General features: G+C 41.3%; 1 protein-coding gene across 4 annotated transcripts in view; it reads right to left on the bottom strand.

Moving 5' to 3' along the window:
- The window catches only part of Hdac9 (histone deacetylase 9), a 463,183-nt gene extending 438,573 nt beyond the window's left edge, over nt 1–24,610 (bottom strand). For 3 of the 4 annotated variants that reach the window (XM_041657935.1, XM_041657936.1, XM_041657937.1), the window contains exons 1-2: nt 24,235–24,610; nt 23,898–23,960 (exon numbers count right to left, since the gene is read on the bottom strand). In XM_041657935.1, the coding sequence (XP_041513869.1) occupies nt 23,898–23,919 (22 nt within the window). In that variant the 5' untranslated portion in view covers nt 23,920–23,960; nt 24,235–24,610. The remainder of the gene's footprint in view (nt 1–23,897; nt 23,961–24,234) is intronic. The other variant, XM_041657938.1, reaches the window with a different exon arrangement.
- Nucleotides 24,611–25,176: the final 566 nt, after the last annotated feature.

The following is a 25,176-nucleotide window of genomic DNA, read 5'->3' as shown; positions in this document are numbered from 1 at the left end:
ATCTGAAGCCCTCTTCTGGTGTCTCTACCATGAGTCACACATGTGGGAGGGTAACAAACATACATGCAAGGAAACACCCATATACACGTGAACACAAAATAAGATTAAATTCAAAGGAAGGAAGGAAGGAAGGAAGGAAGGAAGGAAGGAAGGACGAGAGTGAGGGAGGGAGGGAGGGAGGGAGGGAGGGAAGGAGGGAGGGAGGGAGGGAGGAAGGAGGAAGGAGGGAGGGGGAGGGAGGGAGGGAGGAAGGAAGGAGGAAGGAAGGAGGGAAGGAAGGAAGGAAGAAGGAAGGAAGAAGGAAGGAGGAAGGAAGGAAGGAAGGAAGGAAGAAGGAAGGAAGGAAGAAGGAAGGAAGAAAGAAGGAAGGAAGAAGGAAGGAGATCCCTAACTACCTGAATGGTTGGCAGATCCAAGACTTGCTACACTGTTTACACTAGGAAATGCAGTTGATCAAGAAGGGCTGGGGCAGCAAAGTCATAACAAATGATGATGTTTCTAATGCTTGAATTAAACACTATACAGAATACATAACGATTTGACTTTGGTGAGGAATCGCATAAGAATAATTGTATATACATGGAGGTAAATGCACTCACTAGGTAAAGAAAATGAAGAAACAGTTGTATTTTAAAGTCAAAAACATTAAAACCAAAACAAACACAACTGTGTGTTAGCCAGAAGGGCTGCCACGCTATCCATTACTTTAGAAGTGGAGTGAAGAGTCCCTCGATGTCTCGGACTCTTGTGCAGGCATCAGATCCTGGCAGCACTGGGGCCGAGGATGGAGGCCTGAGGACAAGCTGGGGCAGAAGAAGGGCGCTAGGGTTGGGGAGTGTCTGTAAGAACTGACCTAACAGCTCTTCCTCGTTCCTTAGATGTGTAAAAGAAAGATGCCAACCGCCCTGCTAGATCCCAGAGCACAACAGACAAGGCAGGACAGGGAGCAAACGAGTCCAGCTGTGTGCCTCTCCCAACCGACCTTTTCTTTCATTCCCAATCAATATGCAGTCTTACCAAGAGCGAGGGACGAAGCCGGCGTCCCATAAACGCCAGGTGGAAAGCTGCAGGCAAAGAGAACATCCTCTCAACCCGACGCATAATGCAGTCTCTGAATTCTCATGGTCTGTAGAAATAGAGTCCTGTGGCCGGCCGGTTGTGGAGGCGGGGAGAAATGCTGGCCGACCCTGCCTGTGAAAAGGCTCCGGTTTTCTAACTATTTAGGACCCTTCATTTCAGAACCGTTTTGACTGTATCTGCCTTCACACGCTTGGAAGTCATTTTCCTATATACGTGGTCACCAGCTGTGAGCCAAGAATCCACAGGCTTCAGGCCAAACAGTCATGCTTAGAGTGTGTAAAAAAAGACACACAGAAAACGCAGTCGAAACTTGTTTTGATTTTCATAGAAACTTCAGGTCAGAAACCAACATTTAAATCCTCCCTTTTAGATGTCGGATAACGCAGTGAAGAAAGGAGGATAAATGCATTATTTTCTCAAAACAGGAGCTCTTCACAGCACTTTCTACGGGGTCTCCTTGGACATGAAGGAAGCAGGGAGGGTGGGGCGGAGGGTGGGGCTTCCCTGCAAGAGTGCCCAGGAAGACCGGACTGACAGGTAAGGATGATACTAACAACCTCAGATACCCAGGGTAAAGACTGAGAATTTGGCTGCTTTCTGCAGACTATGTTTTTTTTTTCCTTTTTTTAAATTTATTTATTTATTTTCTTGTTTTTTAATGGATGTGAAGTTAGCTGAATATATTTTAATGAGAAGAAATGCATTTCAATGTTCTTTTAATTTAAACATTATGAATTCAGGAGATGAGCCTGCACACTGGTTTTATATTTTAACTGTACTATGCATGGCAGATTGTAGCCCACTATTAAAAGGGCTGCAAGCAAGGTAAAGAGTTTCAAAAAACAACATAGAAACCATTTTTGTCTAAAGAAAATAGCCAAGAAATAGCTTTAGGGCCACTGCGGGATTTCCATGCTTGAAATATGATTTAGCTAATATTTATAAAAGTAATTATGTCATAAAATATTATCATGAAGGTCAATAAGAACATGCTTCAATTTTTTTAAATAAATAGGTAGCATTAAAAATAAATTCTTTATTTATGCTAAAAAAATGCAGCATAAAGGGCCTAGGCTGTTTAAAGGTCAGAAGCAAACCGAGCCGAAATGTCACAGTAAACAGGCACTTGGTTCAGATATCTGATCACTGATTCAGGCACTCATTTTTCTCTAGTCCTTTGTTAGCTGTTGGATATTCTTCTAGAACTTAAGCTTGTTTCGTTGAATTCTGAATAGTTTAATTAACATTGAAATTCACATTCGGTGCTACAGAATTCTTCAGGAACACATCCTCATCTTTCTCTAAGTTTAACCTCATAAGGGCTTGGGATATGGTGCAGACAGTAAGGCCTTTGCCTGGAAAGCCTGGGGCCTGAATTTGATTCCTACAAACAAATCCAGGCAAGGCGTTGTTCTTGCAGTTCCGGGACCAGGGAGGTGAGACAGAAATAAATATACCAGCCTAGTTTACTCAGAGGGCTACATCTCAGTTAGAGACCCTGTCTCAAACTACACACTAGGAAATGCCTCAGAAATGACAGATGAACCTAACCTCTGGTCTCCAGGTGTAACACACACACACACACACACACACACACACACACACACACGGACCCACCCAAACACGTAGCACATGTGTGCATATTTGCACACAGAAACGAAACAATCTCCATAACAAGACAGGCAACATAATGGATTCCCACCATTCTACTAGCTGGCTACAGATTCTGGTCTAGGTTCCTGTAGTCTGGAACGTTTGGCCATCCAGACCTCCATCTTCGGTGCTGGAAGCTAACGTTCATCTTTGGATCCACACTGCCTCTCACACTCCGGGAGATAGAAATCTTTGCAAACTGCCTACCCAAGTAGCTAAAAAATTTTTTCATTCTCAGAATACTGAATATTTGTGAATGACTGATGTGTTTTTGGCAAAGAAAGGAACACTTCACTGAAGCACACTATATTCAGCAGTGAGCTACACTCAGCATATGAAAGGAAAGCTTCCATGCATTGCATTTCCAAAGATTGGAAAGAAAAAAAAGGGAAAAAAAAACTCTTGTTATCTCCATTGCAACATGTAGCTTTGGCATCCTCTAAATACCACCCATAGCTCTTGTAGAGCCCAATGAAGATGACTTCAAAACCAATATAATCTCCTTATTTTAAAGATTTAACGATAAACTGAAATTCAGGAGAGTTTATTCAGTATTCCTAAGGAAATGTGCCATACTTTTCCCAAAATTTTGTGTTACAAAAATTATTTCAATAAAACAATTTGGGAGAAAGACAAGATAGCTAAAAATAATTTCTTATCTAGTCAACAACTGATTTTGATTTGTTGTAATTTATAATATTCAGTAACAGTATTTACTAGACATGTTTCTTTACCATAATACTGTTAGGGTGCTACTAAGTTAAAATTATTTTTGTTGTAGGTCCAAACAGTTTCATTGATTAGTAGTTGAAAGCAATTCTCAGTGAAAACTAAAAGTTCAAATATAGTTATTATAATTACTTTTCCTGAACACAGATAGGAAGAAAAATGTGAATTCTTATAAGAAAACCTTAAATTTGCAAAAATATATAGTAATCTTCATTACTAAGATGATAATAAAATAATGAATTGTAATGCATAAGAAATTTAGGACATAGGTTGCTACTTCCAATTATATCTATATCCAGTTATATCTTAGACTTTTACATGGTTCTTGTTATAAAGATAGAAAAATCTCTGAATCATAATACAGGAATTATAGTTGTGCACACATGTATTAACACTAACACACATAAGCAACCAGGCTCTAGCTAATAAGATTTTGCATTAATAATAAGCAATGCAGTGACAATAGGCTCATAAACCTCTGACAGGCCTGAAGAATTCCTATCACCTAGTACTTTTACAATTGTCTGTGTCTCGGCACAAAAAGACTCGGGTGCACAAATCCTGAGGCTCCTTCTACAGTTGCCTACAGCACTCAGTCTTGAAGGAGCACAATGTGCAGGCTTGGGAAATGAGCTGAAGCCAAGGTATGCAGTATTCTAGGTTTGTGTCACTACACCCTGCCATTCCTAGGTTACTCCAATCACCTATGACACCTCCTTCATCAGGGCTCATCTTTGTGTGTGTGTAACACAAGACCATTTACATATAGAGAGAAGTCTATTCTGATTGCTATCTACACTGGGTATACAGTGTATAATAACACTGTAATATTATTATGTGTAATATTGCAGTGTAATAAGTGCTATAATAACCCCGAAACGTTCTCTGATGTCAAGGGTGGCTACAAAGCTTTGATGAACATGTAATGTGTTCAAAGCCAAAGTCAGACAAAGCACAAGCTCCAGACTTTCAGTAAGTTTCAGGTAAACGAGAGCTATGCAGGTGTTATTGCAAAAAGAGTCAAGAGTCTCCAGTACACACATCCTTGGGATTTCCTGCCTCGTGCCTCAGGGATTCTGCCAATGTATAAAGAAAGGTACATAGCAAGGCTGAGGAGGTCACCCAGTTGCTAAGGATGGCTGTGCATCTGAGAATGCCCATTTGATCCTCCAAAATGAGTGTGAAAAAGCCACCTGCAATCATGCGGGCCTCTGGGCTGGCATTGGCCAAGTGCAAACAGGAGGATCCCTGGGGCTTTCTAGCCAGCCAGTGAAGAGAGTCAGCTCTCCCCAGAGCAGGAAGAGACACAGTATCAAAAAACCAGGGACATCAGTGTCAACTTTTGTCTCCCAATATACACGAGAACATGCATGTGAACAAGTGCATGCACACACGCACACACACACACACACACATGCATGCACATGCACACAGACACACACACCAAATTGTTACCACTTTACAGGTATCAGAGACCAACTGAACAATCACGGTTTATAGAGGCCAAGAAACGAGACATGCATTTATAACTTCCCACCTCAGGGAGAAGAGCAAATTCTGGTCCCAAACCCCTTCAACCCCTTCTGGTTTTGTCGCAAAGGCTGCCGCACTGGCCTGCACTGGCAGAATACCTGCCAATGAATGTGGGGTTTTGGCTTGGGCTCTTTCCCTGACCTTAGATGGTTTCCCTTTCACATTGGCACGGCTGGGTTCTCTAGAGTCCATCTCAGGTGTCAAGTCTCCTTTGGTATCTATGGATCCTATTCAGAAAGTACGCTGGGTGAAGCTTTAGGGCAGAAATACCTGCTTTTCTTCGTGGCTTCCATGGCTGGTCCTATATTTTACTTGATGTCTGTTTTGTTACGGTTTTAAGCTATAACATGCACAACTGTACAGCTATTGTGTTTCAAAAATAATCATTCGAGGACATCAATGATTATGAATTTAAAAATAGTAATCGCTCCCAAGCATTTTATGGAGTCTACCCTGTTTGCATTGTGTGTGCTGTCATTAAAATAACTCCCTGTATTTCCTGTAATCCATTCAACCACACCTTCCCTTGAACCAATGATGATTAATATACTTTTATATCACTTGAAATCTAGCCTCTGATTTGCCTTTTCAAATCCCACCATCTGTCCACACTAAGTGGTACGCGGAAAGGAGAAACAACACGATACATTTCCTAATAGATCTTGTGAGGATTTTAACTGAGATTGTGCTGACATACTTCCATAATGCACAGAAGAAATTGATACCAGGCTATTTTTAAGGTAGAGAATTTATTGGCTTGGAGAGGTAGCATGGAAGTGACATTTACTTTCTATTGTGTAATATCACTCACCGTGACTGTTATATTACTGTACATCAAACATTCATGTTTTCAAATTAGCCATTTTATAGACAATGAGATTAGTAGATTAATTTTTGAATAAGTGGCATTTAAAAATAAAGTTTTTCTATTCGTGAACACAGCTGCTCTCAAATCTGATCTTGCTTTCCTCGATGGTTCATCAATAATTTTGTATGCCCTTGAGAAGTTTCTAGTTACCATGCTGCTGTGAGTTTCTGGCATTTTATGGTTGTGATTTCTTCTGGAATGAAGCTGTCACTCTCACATTTTAATGTAGCTCCATTAGTTTCTCTTCATGTCAGATTCTTTTACATTTTTTATCATGGATACAAGTCTTAGAATGTCGGCAGGGCCACCCAAAGAAAATGTTCCTTATGTTAAAGAGATTCTAGATTTTCGGTTGCTTGTTTTCATGTGTACGGGTGACATTTTTGGAATGGATATCTGTACATGACTTATGTGCCTGTTGTCTACAGAAGCCAGAAGAGGGTGTCCAGGCACCTGAAACTGGACTTACGATTGGTCGTGAGCTACCATGTGGTGCTGGAAATCAAACCCAGGTCCTCTGGAAGAACAGCCAGTATTCTTAACCAGAGAGGCATCTCTCCAGCTTCAGGATGTTTTAATGGTACCAAGAGATCCATAGGATCCAATAGGATTTGAGCCGGCAAACTTACTTTCCTCTTCTACTTTTAGTCAAGTGACAGGTTTACCATGGCAAGGCACTGAGTTTTGATTAATGTTTTTATATATCTTATAAGGTAATCACATTCTTTCTCTTTACCCAATCTAGAAAAGAGCCGCGTTTCCTGGCTGACCTTTTTTTTAGCCATTGGCACATTCCCGGGGTTGTCTCTAGGGATACCCAAACAGCAAGTGCTGTGTGAAGAATGGTTGGATCCACCACTAGCCAGAGAAATTCACACAAAAACAGTAATGCTGTACCATTTTTTCTGTCACTCAATTTGGCAAAACCGTCAAAAGTTTGATGCTATCCAGTGTTGGCAGGGACGTGGGGAAGCCAGCCCCCCATACATGACTGCTTAAATACAAAGATACTTAAGTTGGATGGACAGTGGAGAGTCATATTAAAGATGTCTCTGTGTCTACAAAACAACGTAGCATGTTTTCTAGTCACCTAAAATTGAATTCTCAAAGGATCGTCGATCTTTTCAAGCCAATGACATGGAAATCTTTCTGTTTAGCTTGGGATCCTGGGTAGTGACCACACAGCCCTGTTTCTTTGCATTTAAGCACCAGGTGTTTGAGGTTTATTTTCTTTCTTACAGTATAAGTTCAGATAAGTTAGATACCTGGATAATTTTTTCTAACATTTCATATCAATTTAGTGGAACACAAAACAAATGGGTAGTTCTAATGAACTGAGTTTATAACACCTCAAATTAAAAAGCCATAAAAAGTTGATTCAAGAAAAATCTTATTCTTTTAATTATATTCCCACAAAGGGATGAAAAGTTTCCAACTCAAATGGCAGACAGCCCTTGATTTACCTCATCCTAGTCCAACCATTATACCAGATAAAGTTTCCCAGGACTCAAAAAGGTGAGAAACCACAATCTCAGTATTCACAGCTGCTAAAAGGGTGCCCAAGATGCACCTCACCTAGATCTACTCAGCCGACCTCAACACCTGTGCTAAAAACTCCTTCCGTGGTCCACATCGGATGCTATAAACTAACTTAACTTTACGTACTTCGGCAAACTTGGCTCTAATTTATGGCTAAACCAAAGGACAAAACAAATGACTATAAAAATTGTATCTCGCCCAGCTGACGGCACTCAGTACCTTCAGCAGCCTCTCTCTGACACAACTCTGTTTACTCCGCTTCTCTCTTGGAATTGCTTCTCTTAGACACTGATCCCCTCTTCCATCTGCTGTTCCTCATACCTCACGATGTCAGCTCCTTCTGACATTCTACTGTAGATTGTATTTTAAAATGACTGACACCCTTGCCATGCTGTGTTTGCTTATTAAACTGTTTATATGAGGAACTTCTTTCCCTGCCTGATTGTTAAGAACGGCACCAATTAAAACCTAACTGACAAAATGGGAATGAGCTCTATTCCAAACACTTCCAGTGAAAGAATTATTTGGGACTGATACTATGAACAGAAAAATCCATTATCCTCTAGGTTTTTCTACATAACAATATTGAGGGAAAAGGGGTATTATATAGGATCTAGTATCTTAATTACAGAAGCGCACACCTGTAATCATTTTCAAAACAAAATTTATTCTTTTACTTGGATAAGAAAGTATGCATTCATATTCAGGCATTCTTAAATTAGCTAGTTCACACTTTGCATTCTGAATGCAGAAACATATCTTAGGAAATTTCAGTTGGCATTATTCATTGAAAAATCAAGTTAAATAAGCACATTTCCAATTTCATTTTGTTCAGAATTGAAACATTTAAATGGATATGGTGTGTTTGTGTGTGTGTGCATTCAAAGATTGAAGTTGTTTTTTTTTTAAAAGATAGGGTCTCATTAGTTAGGCCTTGATAGATTGTAAATTGCTATGTAGAACTAGGCTGGCCTAGAACTCCCAGAGATCTACATGCTTCTCCCTGGTGCTGGGATTAAAGACATGTACCAACCACCAAACCATAAGCCAAGTCATTCTTAATTAATATTCTATAATAAATGATGAAAGAACCTAACTGCCTAAATATCTATTTTTCAAATTTAAGGACATTAAAGAATTATTTTAGATGTAAGAGAAGAAATAACTTCCTTAAAATTATAAAGTTTATCAAAAAAGCCTTGAAATAGCATTGCTCTCTTAAATCACTCAGTCACTGAAAAGCATCCTAAGGAGCACTATATGTTAGGTTCTGAAGGGTCTAAAAATAGAAGGAAATCACAATTTTCTTCTTCTATAGGGTATGGCGGCAGATGTGTATAAAATGTTAGGATGCAAAACAGAATGAAAATGTTCTCTGGGGGTCATAAAGGGTTGATAATAAAAAGAACTACATTAAGGTATAAGCTGGCTCACAGGGAGGAAGAGGGAAGGGATGGCTAAGTCAAGTATTGGGGACATTTAATAAGATTTGGAAGGAGTAAGGTTTCCACCAATGAAAAGAAAAGTTACAGCTGGAACTGAAAAGAATTTCAGAAAAAGAAAATATCTGTCTGTCTCTCTCTGTGTCTCTGTGTCTCTCTGTCTGTCTGTCTGTCTCTCTCTCGTGTGTTATATATCTATTAATCAATAACACATCATTCAACAAAAACACTCTTTAAAACACAACTGTAAAGCACTAATAAACAGTGATTGAATGAGATGAGTGTTTGTGGCATAAATCAAGTTACCAAGAACTGTCTTCCTCAAGGTACCCTGTGAACACACAAGCAATGTTATCCAGGAGTTTGGCTCAGTCCTGGTCTCTTGAAGCCGGAGAAAATTATAGCTGAGAACCTTCCCCTGGTACTCCCCTACAAGCTGAGAAAGCCTTCCCCAGTTCCTCCAAGGCAGAAGAAAATGGAGATTAAAATACCTTCAGAGTGCTTCCTGCTCTGCTCTGAATGTTTCCATGCCTTTTGACCTAGACTGACTGGAATGCTGGGGGGAAAACCCATGAGGCATCAAGCATGTGAGATAATGTGTCAGACTGTCATTAGTGTTTGTCCAGTCTACTGTGCAAATCTGTCGCTGTTCCCTATCCTCAAGACACCATAGCATATAAGGGAAATAACTCTTGGCAATCACTCTTGCCCACCTCCATTTTAAATACAGCTGTCACATCCAGAAAAGCATTCCCTTAGTCAGCTATTACAATAATCTGTCACAAACTCATCAACAGAGTGAAGACGGTGTGTTCAAAACGTTGTGTATGAAAATTACAGTTCATCTGACAGAGATGCTGTCTGACCCACATTTGCCAGAATAAAGCACATGGCACAAAGCAGGTGCACAAACAGATAACTCGGTAACTAGTTCTGCACTTTGGACCATCTAGAGAGCATGAAACACTGTGCTTCTGAAAACACATTTCGAGACTTCTGCTTCCACTACTACAAACACTCTGATGGTTCTCTTTGGGGTCTCAGGAAAGGACTTCTGGTGTCATCAAACAACAAACTATATAGTTCACATCAACCAAGCAAGAAAGTTATGCTTAGATAAGATTGTAGCTGAAAAGAACAAAGATGGACCTTTACCAGAGACCCACGGGTGGCCATGGGACAGAGGACAAGAAAATGCAGAATGTTCAGCTGTAAAGGGAAGATATACACTGTATCCTCTCCTCCACAGACTCGGGATCACTGTGGAAGAGATGGGGAAAGAATACAAGCCAGAAGCTATCTACTGCTACATGGATGTGGTATCTTCTGACGACAGCAGGGTCGCCGGATGAATGAGCTCACAGTAGTTGGGACAGCAAGCAGAAGACTATGTAAGCGTGAGCAAGACTAAACCCTCGGGAAGGAATTAGGCATGAGATTACACCCCATCCGAGGAATTATTGGCCATTGCTAGCTGCTGATGAAGAAAAAGACTCAGTATTGCCTAAGAGTGGAGCCCCTGAGAAGTTGAGCATCCTCCAGTGGAAATCCATCCAAACAAAAACAGCACAAATTAACCTAGATGGAGGAAAACAAGACAAAGCTTGGTGGGAAAGGAAAGGGGAGTTAAATAGGATCAACTCATTTTACAAGCTTCTTAATAAACAAATGTAAAGTAAAACCAAAGAAACAAGGAAAGATAAGGACAGGCCATTGTCCCTCACATCAGGGCATAGCACTTGTCTTTGTCCCACAGAGAGAATCTTGGATATTGGCCTTTCTCGACCCCCTGACCCACTGCAATTAACAGCTTCTCCAATCCTTTCCAATGGCAGAGATAACTGGAAATTAACACACTGTGTGTGTGTGTGTGTGTGTGTGTGTGTGTGTGTACACTCCACAGTTGTTTCCTCTGTGGAGGGAACTGTAGCTGGAAAACGGTTGGCTTTCTGACTAGAAAAAGCCATGAGTGACTGCCTCAGTGGGCTTTGAGACCTCCAACACCACCACCTCTCAGAACATTCAGTCTGTAACTAAGAAGGCTAGGGGCAGCTTGCCGTGTTCTCCCGTTGCTTCAACACTGCAGGAACTGACAGACTTCTTTGCATTTTTATTACGTTTTATACACGTGTATATACAGATATGCATATATGTAAGGCACACGCATCATAGCACTAACTTATGTAGAGTTCAGAGAACATGTAGGGGTCACGAGTCCCTGCTTCTCTGAGAGCCCTAGAGTTGCAGCTCAGCGTGTCACCTGAAACATCTGTGCCCAAGCTCAGCTTCTTTGAATAGATTTTCATTCCTGTATATTTCCTGCTGTTTTGTTTCTTTTTTACTTTTCAAATTACTAATGGCCAGTGTCCACTTGCGTGTTGGACACAATCACAAAAATACATCTTTAAAAAAAACAAGAGGGTATTTATAATAAAGTACTATTCAGTTTATAAGTTTGATGGTGAATGTTTTCCTCATTCCCTGAGCAGAGGGAACCACAAATGAGAAATTACCTCTATCTGACTGGCTTGTGGACATGTCATGGCACATTTTCTTGACTGTTAATTGATGTGGGCGTGGCCCTCCCACAGTGAAAAGAACCATTCCTAGGCTGGTGGACCTTGGCTGCATGAGGCACAAGGGCAGGGCAACAGCAGTCAACGCAGCCTTCCTCCACGGTCTGTGCCTCAGTCCCTACCTCCAGGTTTGTGCCTTGGGCTCCTGCCCTGGCTTCCTGAGATGATGGACTGAATCCTGTGAGCCGAGTGAATCCTTTTCTCCCTAAAGACGTCAGTGATCACAAAATTATGTCTATTCCTAAAGATTCCTACGCGGCCCATTCTCAAGCACTATGATTCATGAAACATATTAACATACCATTTTAATATCCTCATCATCTAGCAATAAGTTAGTTTAAATTAAGAATGTAAAAAATGCAAATTTAAAAGGTGAAAATCACATTTCTAATTTGGGAACAAAGTATCAATTACTCATACCTGAATTAAGCAAATAGTTGAGGTAAATTGAGAAATTTCTCAAATGTAAAACTACTCATTTTATTGTATTTGAAACTTACTGAGTTCATCAAAAGTTAGTTATACCAGAACTTTATACTTACACTGTTCATACAAAAATTTATATTTATATTGTTTATACTTCATCCACTTAAATAAGAAATTTAAATCAATACAGTATTTCTCTCATCGCTCTACTTTACATATTGTTGCAATAAAGTTGGAAGCACAGATAATATTATTTTATAGGCACCGTAATTTATTATTAAGTAATATAAATATACATTCATTTCTACTCATTGTTGATAACATAGCATTCAATTCACTTCCTAAACCCAGTCTCCAGCGTTTTAGAAATTAATCTACTAGAGAAACTGAAGAGAACTTTAGATTTTCTAATTCAAAGTGGGTTAATTTTTAAATAACAGTCATTTTTGCAGCGTTAATGAATGTGTGTGCACATGTGTGCAAGCACATGTGTGTGCATGAATGTGCATGTATGTGCGTGTGCTTCGGTGTGCATGTGTGTGTGTGTGTGCATGTGTGCATGAATGTGCATGTATGTGTGTGTGCTTGGGTGTGCACTGCGTGTGTGTGCATGAATGCGCACGGGCACGCGTGTGTGCTTGGGTGTGCATTGTTCGTGTGTGCATGTGTGCATGAATGTGCCCGGGCACATGTGTGTGTTTGGGTGTGCATGTGTGTGCGTATGCGTGTGTGTAATGTTCTGTTTGCAGGAAGGGTCAAGAGCCCTGAGGAGTCTGCTCACGAGTGATGTTAACACCAAACAGAGAGCTTAGCAATGCCTTTTTCTAAAAATAAACCCGTGTGTCTCTTGTTGTCACCGTCAACCAGAGGCTCTGTGCACTGTGACAGAAAGCATCAAGGCTGTCAATTGCCCTCCTGCAAGCATCATGCATTGCTACCCAAGGCCTTCTCCTCTCCCCCAAAGTGGCAGAGACGAAAGAACACTGCAGCCAAGTCAGCTCTCATGCCAGCAGTAGTATTGCCCCTGAAGCAGAGTTACGTGTTGTTTGACTGCAGGAGGGGATATGTGGTTTCACTTGAATGTTATTCTTCTTTATTTAAACTACTAGAAATAACCCAAAAATGACAGAATGCTCTTTCTATAAATAGTCATTCCAGTGTAGAGTTATATTAGGGGGAACTCAGATGGCAAGATAACGCCTAACAAGCTAATCTTAGAGCCGCAATGCCATAAGATAGAAATACCCAGGCTAAGAATAACGGACCCAAAGGACTCAGCCTGTTAAGGAGAGGCACAGACAAGCAGGCATCGGCAGGTTCCATGCCTTTAATGATCCTCCAAAAGGATCTTCCCCCCAGGAAGGCAATAAACTATATTGCTTATTAACCTGATAATCTATAATGCTTTTACAATTTATTGATTCAGAAAGATTGCACAAGATTCGCATAGCAAATGAGATTTTTAAAAAGTTTCAGAAATCGAATAGTTGCTTTTTTTCACAATGTGAACACTATCCAGTGTCTAACTTTAAGATTAAATCACCTGTATAACAACACATAATGACATTTAGTGAAGGAAAAATCTAACTCAAATTAAAGTAAGATATATGCTCATGATAGCATAAAATTACATCCAGTTTCATTGAAGTAGCCCAAACTGGAGACCTAAATCTATATCTATATGTCTGTATGAATATAGATGGATGACAAAGAGATGCGGACATTAAGTGAAATCTATATTTTGTTGGCCAGATCTTCATTTTAGCTCAATAATTTCATGTTACAAATTACAATTTGGACATGAATGGATCCTCCCAGGTTTCTAGGTAAAGATAATGGTGAGCATAATTCAATCTCTCTAGTAAAAGGAAGTAACTCCTACTGTGGTGTTAGTATTTCCAAAACTGCCCTTCCAGCGCTAGAGCACATCAGTGCTAACAGGCCAGTGTGCAGAAGACCAGCATTTGTGAAATACTGAGAAACATACAAGATGCCCCAGGATGCTAGTTCTGCCAAAGACAGCTGGCACAGAATACTCAAGGTTCCCTTGCCTCTTTGCTGTGATGAACATGTTGACGCCTTTCACTTTTAACCATCAAGCACTGAGAACGTAGAGCAAGAGGCTTTCAGCATGGCTTGCAGTATGCTGTCTATTTCTACCCTAAATTTCCCCAAGATTTAGGTGTCTGCCTAGACATTTGCTTGTAAACGTGACTGAGGCCACATTTCTAGTGTGAAGCAGATAGGAATAAGATTATGCTCTAATAAACATTTTTCTTTTGGGGAAAATATTTTCCTTTTTGGAAAACTGAACTCTGCCATTGTCTCCCCAAGGGACCATGCGCCTTCCTTACCTCCAAACCGGTTTCCTAAGATGTAAACTAGGAAGGGTGGACTAGGACGGCGAGGACTGCACCTCGTTAAACTGTGACAACACCAAGTTAAAGATGCCAAACCACAGCTGCTACACAATAAGAGAGTGCAGACGGGATGAAAAACCTCACTGACCCTCTCAATGGCAATAAAACTAGAAAATGGAGGTGGAATCTGAGCACACAGCATGAACACAGTAGCCGGGAATGACAAATACATCCCTGAGGGCTGGCAAGACGGTTCAGCAGGTAACGTGACCTCCGTGCCAGCGTGGCCTGCGTTCCAGCCCTAGGTCTCACAGAGACAGAGAAACAGGATGCCAAGTGCTGTCTTCTGACCCCACACTTGTCCCATGGCACGTGTGCAACCACACACACCACACACAACACTAACTAAAATCAACTGGTATTCACCTGCAGTCTGGTATTAAAAGCTTGGTGAAGGTTAAAGTGCGGCCCACTGGGATTGCTAGATCACCTCAGGGTAGCTCCCTAGCTAGAGTCTCCCTGGAAGGTTTCTGGGAAAGCACACAATGCCATTTAATCAAAAACCGTCTTTGTTTTTCTTTTCTTTTCTTTTCTTTTTGTCAGTTGTGTTTAGTTTTTAACTTTGGGTTGTTTTTCTGTTGTAATTTAGTTTATTTGAACTGAATTTCAAGTTTCAGAATTTGAACCAACTTCCTGTCGCTCCCATATCGGAACCCTGTTTGGTATGCCATGTTTTACAACATTCACCCAAATTTACCTCAAGCAAACTGAAAATAGCATGGTGGCAACGGGGTCCATCATGAACAAAAATTGCGAAGTTAGAAGGTTCTTTGAGAAACTTCTAGACCACGAGGAAACATATGAAAATAGCATTGTGGGTGTTTCCAAACTTCAGCATGCAAAGTATTCAATCCTATGCAAATGGCTAGCTACAGTCTGTGGGTTAGTCAGTTTCTTTCTTCCTGAGAGTGGTTTTGTTGTATTTAGTTATTGGGTATTTTTAAAACTTTATGCATAAAAGACCCACAATTTACCTTACTATAGACAAGTTAACAATATGATAATGAGGGGAAAATATATTCTTAACAAAAACACAAGAACTGCCTAGTTTTTTATTCATTAACTATAGAAATTTAAATTGTGAAATTATTTGAGACAGTAGTTTAATGTTCAAATTTGTTTGATGCAAGTATCTTAGATGATAAAGCTCATCTAAGAACACAGGAATTTATTGTCTTTCTCCCTCGTTATGCAAACCTCCTGTAATTGAAAAACAGACACTGTCTGTAGCAAAGACTCCGTGAAGCGTACATACCCAATGACACTGTGATCCCTTCAAGATTAGGTAGAGACCCAGCCACACCAAAATGCAATGCTGAATGCTGCCAACTCAGCTATAAGCTTTTATCATTTGTTGTTTTGAGACAGGGTCTCTGCAGGTCTGGAACTCACTATTATGGCCTTAAACACATGGTGATTCCCCTGCCTCAGCTTTCCAAGGGCCATGTCTCTGTGCACGAGCTAATGTTTTCTTCAAGATTTTAAAGGACATTTTCGTGGACTTTTATCTCAATTATTGTTTTTGATATATCACAATTCAGAAGAACATCTAATTATTCTAAAATATAAACACGTTTGTTATTCTCAAAACGCAGCAATTAGGAGAACCTGTTGGCAAAGTTACCGTTTGTTAAAGATCGTCTTTTATGCTCTAATAACAACCCTTTATCTCTCTTTTTCTCTTTCCATTTCTTTGTTTTTTTTTCTTTCCTGAGAATCAAAGCCAAATACCTTGCCTAAGCTAGAAAAATTCCTCTAGCATTAAATTATATGCCAGATACACAATCATTGTATGCTTTAGTATCTCTGAAGTTTTTCTATCCATAAGAACCAATGCTGAGGGAACTAACGCTTCAGGTTCGTGCTTCAGTGCCCAGCACTGGGCTCTGCCTGCCAATGTGTAAGTCCAGGGAGGTCGGTAAGAAGTCCCATCAGTGTTACACAGACATGACTTCATGGACATAAGCCTGCACTAATTCAGAGAAAGGCAGATGGGAAGCACAGGTCACTCCTATTACTAAAATGTTTATATTTCTAAAACTTAAATTTGCAAAGAAAGGATTTTCTGCCACCAACATGCGCACCATAGCGAAACCTGTGGAGCCCCACTAATTCCTACCCTTCTGTGGTTGCTTCCTCTCCGCAGAAACCTTGAGTAGGCTCAAGGCCGCTTCCTTCAGGGTCTATGCCATCATCTACTCAGCAACTGCAGGAAACGTATGCAGATGATGCCACCTGGCCAACACATTTCAAGCATGGTTATCGGAGGAGTCCTTATTCTCCGGCAATATTCTTCAGTTAACTAAAAGTCAGACATGAGGAGGGTTCACACATGTAGTACCAACATGCAATAGGCTAATGAGGCAAGAACCTGGATTCTAAGCCTGTCTAAGCCGCATAGCAAGAACCTGTCTCAGAAATGGAAAGGGGTAGGAGCAGACAGAAACAGGGATCAACGTGGGGGCTGAAGAGATGGCTTGTGGGTAAAGTTCAAATGTGAGATCCCAAGAAACCACAACCCCCATGTTTGTATGGTGATATGGGAGTAAAACAGTTTTACAGGCCAGATTATGGTAGCATACACCTTTAATCCCAGTAGTCACACTAGCTGCAATAGAAACTGGGCGGTGCACACCTAATATCCCAGCCCTAGAGAGTACTATAAAATGGGAGGAAACAGCTCTTAGACACAGTTTCCTTCTGAAATTCCAGTAGGCAGGATCGCCATTTCAGACTGAGGTCGAGGTAAGAGCAGTCTTTATTTATTAAAATACTACTGAAATGCCGCTACAGTCCATGGATGCTCATGGACCAGCTTGTCAGGTGTACACACGGCCAACAGCAAAGAACTGCTGTCTCAACCAAGGTGAGATATGAGGGTCCATACCCAGGTTGTCCTCTGACCTCCACAGAGAGAGAGAGGGGGAGACAGAGAGACAGACAGACAGAGAGAGAGAGAGGACAGAGAGGGAGGGAGAAGAGAGGAGGGGAGGAGGCAGAGAAAGAGAGAACAAGGAGATTAATAACAACAGAGAAAAAGAGCCTAAAATAATTAGTTGTCCTCCATCTCTCTAACCTGCCATGCATCAAGCCCAGCAGACCCAGGAACACTGTTGTGAAACTGTGACCTTTGGATCGCATAGCAGTACCAACCATGCGACACCACCAGGACCACAGCCAGTGCAGTAGAACTATTAGAACGGCGTGTGGGACTTGAGTGCAGCTGGCTTTGCTAGCCCCTGTTGCAGCCTAACCACCTGCTATTTAACTCATGGTAAAGGCCCCCGTGCTGTCATTTTGACCAGTGTTCCTTTCCTTGCAGTAGAAATAAACAAACTTATACACACACTGCTAACAATCAAAATTTTGGCACAATAACTTTGCATGTGGAAACCTTAGAGAATAAATTCCTATAATCAACATATTCCTACTTGGTTTGGAGAAATGCGGGCTCAGTGGGTAATGGTGCTTGCTATATACACAAGGACTTGAGCTCAGACAATAGCACCCATGTAACATCTGGGTGTGGCCCTGACCAGGGCTGCCACTGGACCTGTCGCTGGAAAGAGATGAGAGTATCATTGCGGCCTGCTGTGCAGCAGCCGAGTTCCAGCTTTAGTGAGGGACCCTGCCTAGAAAGGGCAAGGTAGAGACTGAAGGAGCAGCACTCTTCTGGCCTCCATGACTTCACAGGTGCACGCACCCACACATGCATGCTCATACACAAAACACACATTACCACACTATACACAAATACCAATGCAATAAATAAACAAATGAGTATACATGTAGAAAGCAAAAGTTATGATCACTTTGCACAAATGCAAAGTCTTTACTAACTTTCTATCTGTGAATTATTTGAGGGCATGAATAAATTTTAAAAAATGCTCTCATAAAAACAAGGCCATGTTATTGGTATTCATCGTACCTGAAAAATAACCTTAAATGTAACTGAACTGAGCAGATGTAAAACTGCATTTGAAGAAACTATAAACACGCTAAATACTTCTTCATCATGAGATACTATTTTGAGAGGTCTCTCTCTCTAGGGTTAAATAAACTATCAGAAATAATTAGTATTTGGAAATGTAAAAACAAAAAGCCACTGTGAATTTCTATTTTAAGCAGCAGACACTCTGTCCCTGTAAGGAAAAGGAAGCAGTTAGCAAGCTCTCCCAGCTTTTCCTTCTCAGCGCTCGAAGCTCCTCGCGCTGCTAAGTCTGACTGATACTCTACAGCGTCCAGTGGGATGAGACTGGCATTCTCCAGTAGGCTAAGTCCAACAGGAACAACACCATCCCCATTCATTTTACTAAGTGTCCTCTCCTAATATGATTGTGTTTAAGTTCATCTAGTTATTAACTGGATTCCACTATCAGGTCATCTCTTATATTGGAGGATTTTCACACTGTTTAACCATTTTCTTTCTATTTTAATACTTCCTATCTGACGCCATCACAAAGGACACTGTTCTCACGGCTCTAGAACAACAACAACTTCTTCTTCTTCTTCTTCTTCTTCTTCTTCTTCTTCTTCTTCTTCTCTCTTCCTCTTCCTCTTATTCATCTTCTTCCTCCTCCTCTTTTCTTCTTCTTCTTCTGAAACAGGATCTCACTATGCAGCCCTGGCTTCCCTGAAAACTTTCTCTATAGACCAGGCTAGCGTCAAACTCACAGAGATCCGCCTGCCTTTGCCAGTGAAGTGCTGGCATTAAAGGTTCATGCCACGACACATGCTTCTTCTCTGCCTTCTGATGTTGAACACTGGGTAAGTTTGATGTGCTTCCCTGAGTCTCATTGAGTTTTTTCCTCCTGCCTGTGACCTTACTGCTTGTAGCTGCCCATCCAAAATCCTGAAAAAGTTTTCATGGCTCAACAGCCCAGTGTATGACTGACTGTCTAGAGATTTGCATCAAATTTTCCCAAAAGATGAGAAACTCTTTCAATCTGCAGTATTTTTCTCTTTTTCAAGTAATGTGTCTTTCTTCATTTTTAAAATATATACATACACATAATGTTTTGAATTATGTTTTGAAATATTGACTTCTGGGACAAAAATAGCCACTACATTTGTTGACCTTGGCCATTCAACTGTGTTTCCTTTTTTCTAACTACATTAGCCCACTTTCCTTTTTCAAACCTTTCTCCTTGTCAGTTTCTTGCTATTTCTAATGATTAATTTTGTTCTATAATAGCAAGCTTTTGTCATTCTCAGGTGATCTTAGCAGGAAAGCTCCCTTTTCATCACAGTCTATAGTTTGGCCATTCCCCTTTCAGCTGCTGTTTTGTGTAACTTATGCTCTTACTAAGGTGTGGTGTTTCTGAGAAGCAATTTTTAGATAATATCGTTGGTCCAAATTTTTCTGTTTGGTGAAACCCTAAGATTAGTTGGGCAGGAATTGCCTGTTCCAAAGCTCAGCTAGGGCCTTACTTGTATGCCTGCATTTCTCTAGAGAGGCCATGTTTGAATCCTTTCCCTCAGTTCACCAGCTTTCTCTTCCATAATTTCTTCTCCTATGCCTCAGGCATGTGGGAGAAGAAGGGTACCCCAAAATGCTGAGACTATCCCTCAGTTTGCTGCTCTCCAGCTCTGGGAATACTGGAGTTGTTAGGAACTTGTTGACTTAAAAGTAAAATTCTAAGAGTTTTACTTGGCTGATTATTGGAGGCATTCCACACAGCACATATCTTTCCTTTCCTTTTTTCTTTTGTGCAGTTTCTGTTGAATGCCATGTTTAGTGGATTGTGTTTGTTTTCCAGCTGAGGCCATTCTGGGACCCACTTCGGTAGCAATCAGTGTGAGGAATTATATCTGAAGGACATCATCACACTATGCATCTCCAACTTCAATGTCATCATTTAGAATATGTTTTTAAGTTCAGAATTTTGATTTCTCGCACACATTCTAGGGCTTTAGAGGATGTTCTTACTGAAGGGACACATTTCTGATTACATTACCTGCATGTGCCTCAGAAACATGACGCCCTCATCTTGCCCCATTACCAACAGCCTCACTGATGAACAGTTTTATTTTCCAGTACCATCCAAATATTCCAACTGATAATAGACTTAAAGGTGAGATGGTATGAGTTAGAAAATAGCAAAATATCAGTTAAATGTCATGCAGTAAGTAATTCTCATAGAATGGTGGTTTTCACAGACACCCTCATAACTCTATTCTACCTTTGAAATAGACACAGTTGATTACTGAGTCCAGAATGCTCCATTTCCCTCAGTATAGCATACCAAGAGATAGTAGACTCTGGAAAGGTGAAGATACACCTTAATAAAATTGTGTCAAAATTTAGACTTAAATGTTTTTATGTCATTAAAAATAGGAATACATAGTGAATATGATTTTTCTTTATTTTAATTCTAGCAGACAGCAATTCCTTCATAAATTGTCCAACCTTGAATGGACATTCCTGCTGTCCAACATGGCAGGCAACATGCCTGGCAACAGGAAAACACCCCTCATTGTGCTAATTCCTGCTGATAGACCTGAGTCAATACTGGTAAATAGTCCATACAAGCCCCCAAAGTGGAAAAGCACCTGGCAGCATTTACCACTTTTGATGGATTTCAAAATTGACCATTGTAGAGTATTTTAAACTGAGACATTAGCAGATCAAATAATGCATGCAGACCACCTCAATCTGACCATAGTTATTAGGGAAATATGCAACTGTATATAACAGTTGCAATCCAATGGCATAGAAGTTCTCTGCAGAAAAATAATGTACGTTAACATACAAGAGCTAATATAACAACAGCAACAACAAATATCATTGTGAAACATCGCTAATCACACTGTCTGATTGAACATAACTAAACTCAGGGCGTATCTACTGGAGCCTCACAGTTTGAGAACATACTCGCAGCTTCTTTGTCCGTGACTACTATATGATGAGATGTTTCACAGAACACACACATACGAAGCTACCCTGATACATAGTCATGATTCACACAAGAAAGAGATGTCGTTCTTAGGAAAGCAAGCTATCCAAAGAAACAGCAGACTTATAAAAAAAATTAACAAACTGGATTACAGAACAAAAACGTATTTCTTCATGGACAATCCAACTCATCTGGATGGTTTGGCAAAACCAGAGGGCCATGTTCCTCCACTTGAAATGATATCAACACACACACATACACTTTGCAGATGTGTCTGCACATGTGAACCCCACAGGGATGCTGGGAGGCCAGTGGGTGCACACCATCTGTGATTATTCGAAGCTGAGCATCTCAACTGCACAACTAGTGGGCAGCAGGCTCATGAACATGAGTTCTCGGACAGCACCTCTACTCCCACCCCACCATGTGCGTGTGCCGCGTGTGTTTGTCCTATCCATCAGTCACTGTGCACTTCTTATCCTGGAGTCCAAACCAGGTCAGTGGTCCAAGGGAGAGGAAAGCGAGATTTGTAACTCTATCAAGGGAAACAGGTCTTTAATCTAGTGATGAGTCCAAAGATCTGGCGAAGGCTCACGAGGACCGACCACCCACTCCCGAATTCTACTGCTGTGGGTCTAAGTTTGCTAAGGATACAACAGCTGAGGAGGTTTGCAAACCAGTTAAAAGGAAACATCAGGGGTAGAATCTAAGCATTTTATCTTGGAAATGTGCTTGGTTTCTTCATGATACAGAACCCAGTGTCTCAGAAGTAAAATACACAAAAAAGACTGAGTGAATGAAATCTAAGGTTACACTTGTAAAGCAAAGTCAAATATCATAGGGCACCATAGGAATCAACTAATTAATGCAATGAGTATTCTAACTTTTAAGAACAAGTACAACTTAGATCTCCCTTGTTTGTGTGAGACAGACTGTTGGGCCACCGCAGAGCTACAGCACTCCTCTTTGGTTAGAGCCGGTGCCGGATGCGGCCGCAGGTGGGACTGGCTGCCAAGCCATCTCAAGGCCTCCAGTTTGAAAATGTTACACTGCATACTGATCTTTCATTGTCAGGCAAATGACTTTGGCGATTTGAGTCAAGTCGTTTGGTTATCAAAATCAAGGAAAAAGAGCAAAGCTTGCTAACACGCATGTGGCTAGCGCAGTGTCAGCTAACAGTCGTTCCTTGCAGGACACAACTATGTTTCTAGTTTTTCAAAGAAATATAACAGAGACAAAGACTAAAAAGATATCGTGGTACTGAAGACATAGCTAGAACAGTTCTTTCTAAAGTGTTCATTGAAGTCTCAGAATTGTAACGCTAAGCGCTCTCTCCACCCCGGCACACCTGCTAGCCCCTCCCCAGCCCTTGCCCACTTTCACCCACAGTGAAAATAAGCCACGGATGTTCTAGCAAGTTCACTTTTGCTAAATAGAGACCGCTCATGAATACGATTTCTATGACACTGGTGTAGAATACCAAATTTTACAAAACTGACATTTCATTATGATTCCATAAAAAGACTGGGTAAACAGAGGATCTGAAAACCATCACGAGAGCAGAGCTTTACCGAGAGCTGGCTTTAAACAGGACCCACAGATGGGGATGTGTATGGGCATGGGAGCCAGCTTCATGCCAACCTGTGGAATATTCCTTAAGTGTACTCCGGTAAAAGCTGTTTTATATTACAGCCTTATCAGGGCATCTAGGCCGTGACCTATAGCTACAGGGAAGCCCACTGGGGGACGCGGAAGCTCCAAGGAAGAACCAGTTTAGGTTATAGCTCTCGGGAGAGGAAGACAGGAGCAGAGTAACAACAGCTTATGAACTGATTGTAGGAAACGAACAACAAACAGCAGTTAATAAAGTAAATCAGACTGCCTGCAGAGTATGAACTTTTAACAGAAGTAGACAGAGAAGTGGTCAAAGCTCTGCCCCATCAGTACATCTCATAGAGCTCAGGCATAGAAGAAAACTACAAAGGAGAATTTGACAAAGCATCGCACCTGCTTTGAACACCTCTCTCTCTCTCTCCCTCCCTTTCTCTCTGTGTGTGTGCGTGTGTGTGTGCGTGCGTGTGTGTGTGTCTGTGTCTGTGTGTATATATATATGCATGCATGGGTGTGTGTATCACTGCACCTGTCTGGCAATGCAAGACTTCCCAAGTGTTTGGGGGTAAATTAAAATAAGCATCTGGTAATAATTCTATTCCATCCAAAACAGATTCACTTTGAGCTACAGAGAAAAAGCCACATTAGGGAAGGAATAAAAGTACCTGAGAACTCCACAGACACAGACTTCAGAAGGTAGGTCTATAAATAGTTGTGCTTGTGAATGCACACTGTAAACAGAAAACCATCCGGCCGGCTGGAGCTGCAATTTCAACTGAAGCCCCACCATGAACTTAAGTCCCACGAGCAGGCGTTCCCAATCAGCCCAGGGCAAAGGCGAACACCGTCCTTTTACTTATCTCAGTATCTCTTGAATCAGTAGCAATACTTTGCAATTTCATTCAGAGGCAGCCTTCTTTAACCACACTCAGAACGCACAGGGAAATGGTAAGGGAAGGATCTAAGTGAAACCCTTCAAAGGCACCGGGAGAAAAACAAAACATCAACATCACACCGGAAAAGCTATTCCTTAAACAAGCTGTTTTCCCTTCATTTCCCTGCCAGCCTGCTCTCCAGCCTTCGCAAACATTAAACAGGCATCCCAGCTATAGGAGAGAGCATACCTGAGCTGATCATACCGTGCATTCTTTGCTGAGCCAAGAGCTGCTCCCGTCCGGCCACTCCATCTGAGGAAACACAGGAGTCACTCTCATAAATTGTCTGCAGCATGCTCCGGTCACTCTTACTTCAGCTCCGTGAAACATCCATCACGGCTGCCTGCTCTGGTCCCAGGAGCTACCCTGGCTGGTCCTCCCTCCTCCCCGAGGAGAAACAGCAAGCAAGCGGGGGATCAACTTCCACAATGATTTCCTTTCTGCTTAGATGGACATAGCCTTTTTTTTTTAAAAAAAAAAAAAAAAAAAAAAAAGACCTGGGCTCCTTTTCCCCCCAGTTACCAACCTGTGTGCAAAGCAGGAAGCAGAGGATGCTACGGCTTGCTGGAGTTTTAGGTTATCCTGGAAACTAAAAGCAGGCAGGCAACAGGAATGTGCCTCGGGGTTATTTCTTTGTAAGAATAAATAGAAAAATATTAACTCTACCCATTGGGGAAAACAAAGAAAGAAAGGAAGAAAAAACAATGAAACCTGGCGTCTAGCTCCTGGGCTGCTAGGGTTTCAGGCGAGATCCTCACCCTGCAAGTGGCTCCAGAGGGTGTCCTCCTATCTGTCTGTGCCTCTCTCCCTTCCCTTTCTCAGTCTCTCTCAGCTCAAGTTGGCTAAAGCTAGTGATAATCCATTTGCATATGAATCAACAACAGCATGGCCCACAGGCACAGAAATAGAACAATGGTCGGCCTGAGCCAAAAATAGGTCAAGCATGGCCGAGTGATTGGAGCCTGCATTAATGCATTTAAAAATACCCCAGCAAAGCCAGCTGTCCAGCCTCTATCTTTCAAACCATAATTCTCTATTGCAGGGCCTTAAAAGCAATTAACTCTTTCCTTCCTCGGGTTGCTTTCCATAATGGGTTTTCACACCGGCATCGCACCCCCTAAGAAGGGAAATAAGGAAAAAAAGGAGAAGAATCCTAACTCGGAGAGGGAGAATGCACACACATTTCACTTTATTTCTGTAGTATGTGTTTTTGGAAGAGAGAGCAGAGAAGTGCAGAGCTGTATTGGTTCTAAAATAATACTGGAAGCTTTTGCTCATAATGTGGTTTCTGCCTCACCCACGCCCAGCAATCCTGGTGTTCTATTTTGGTTGTCTGTTTCTCTGGCTACACTGCAGTTGGCTGGAGGACTAGAAGCTTTTCTGCCTTCTAGTTTCTGCACCCACAGGAGATTCAGCAGAGGTCATTTCTGAAAACAAGCTCACCCCAGAAGAAAAATTTTACAAAGGC

This window comes from Microtus oregoni, unplaced genomic scaffold (assembly GCF_018167655.1).
Source record: "Microtus oregoni isolate MIOR12 unplaced genomic scaffold, Mior012 000009F_ref0000495, whole genome shotgun sequence".
NCBI classification, from domain to species: domain Eukaryota; kingdom Metazoa; phylum Chordata; class Mammalia; order Rodentia; family Cricetidae; genus Microtus; species Microtus oregoni.
Note: the sequence above shows the minus strand (reverse complement) of the source record. Positions and strands in the feature narration are given on the sequence as shown.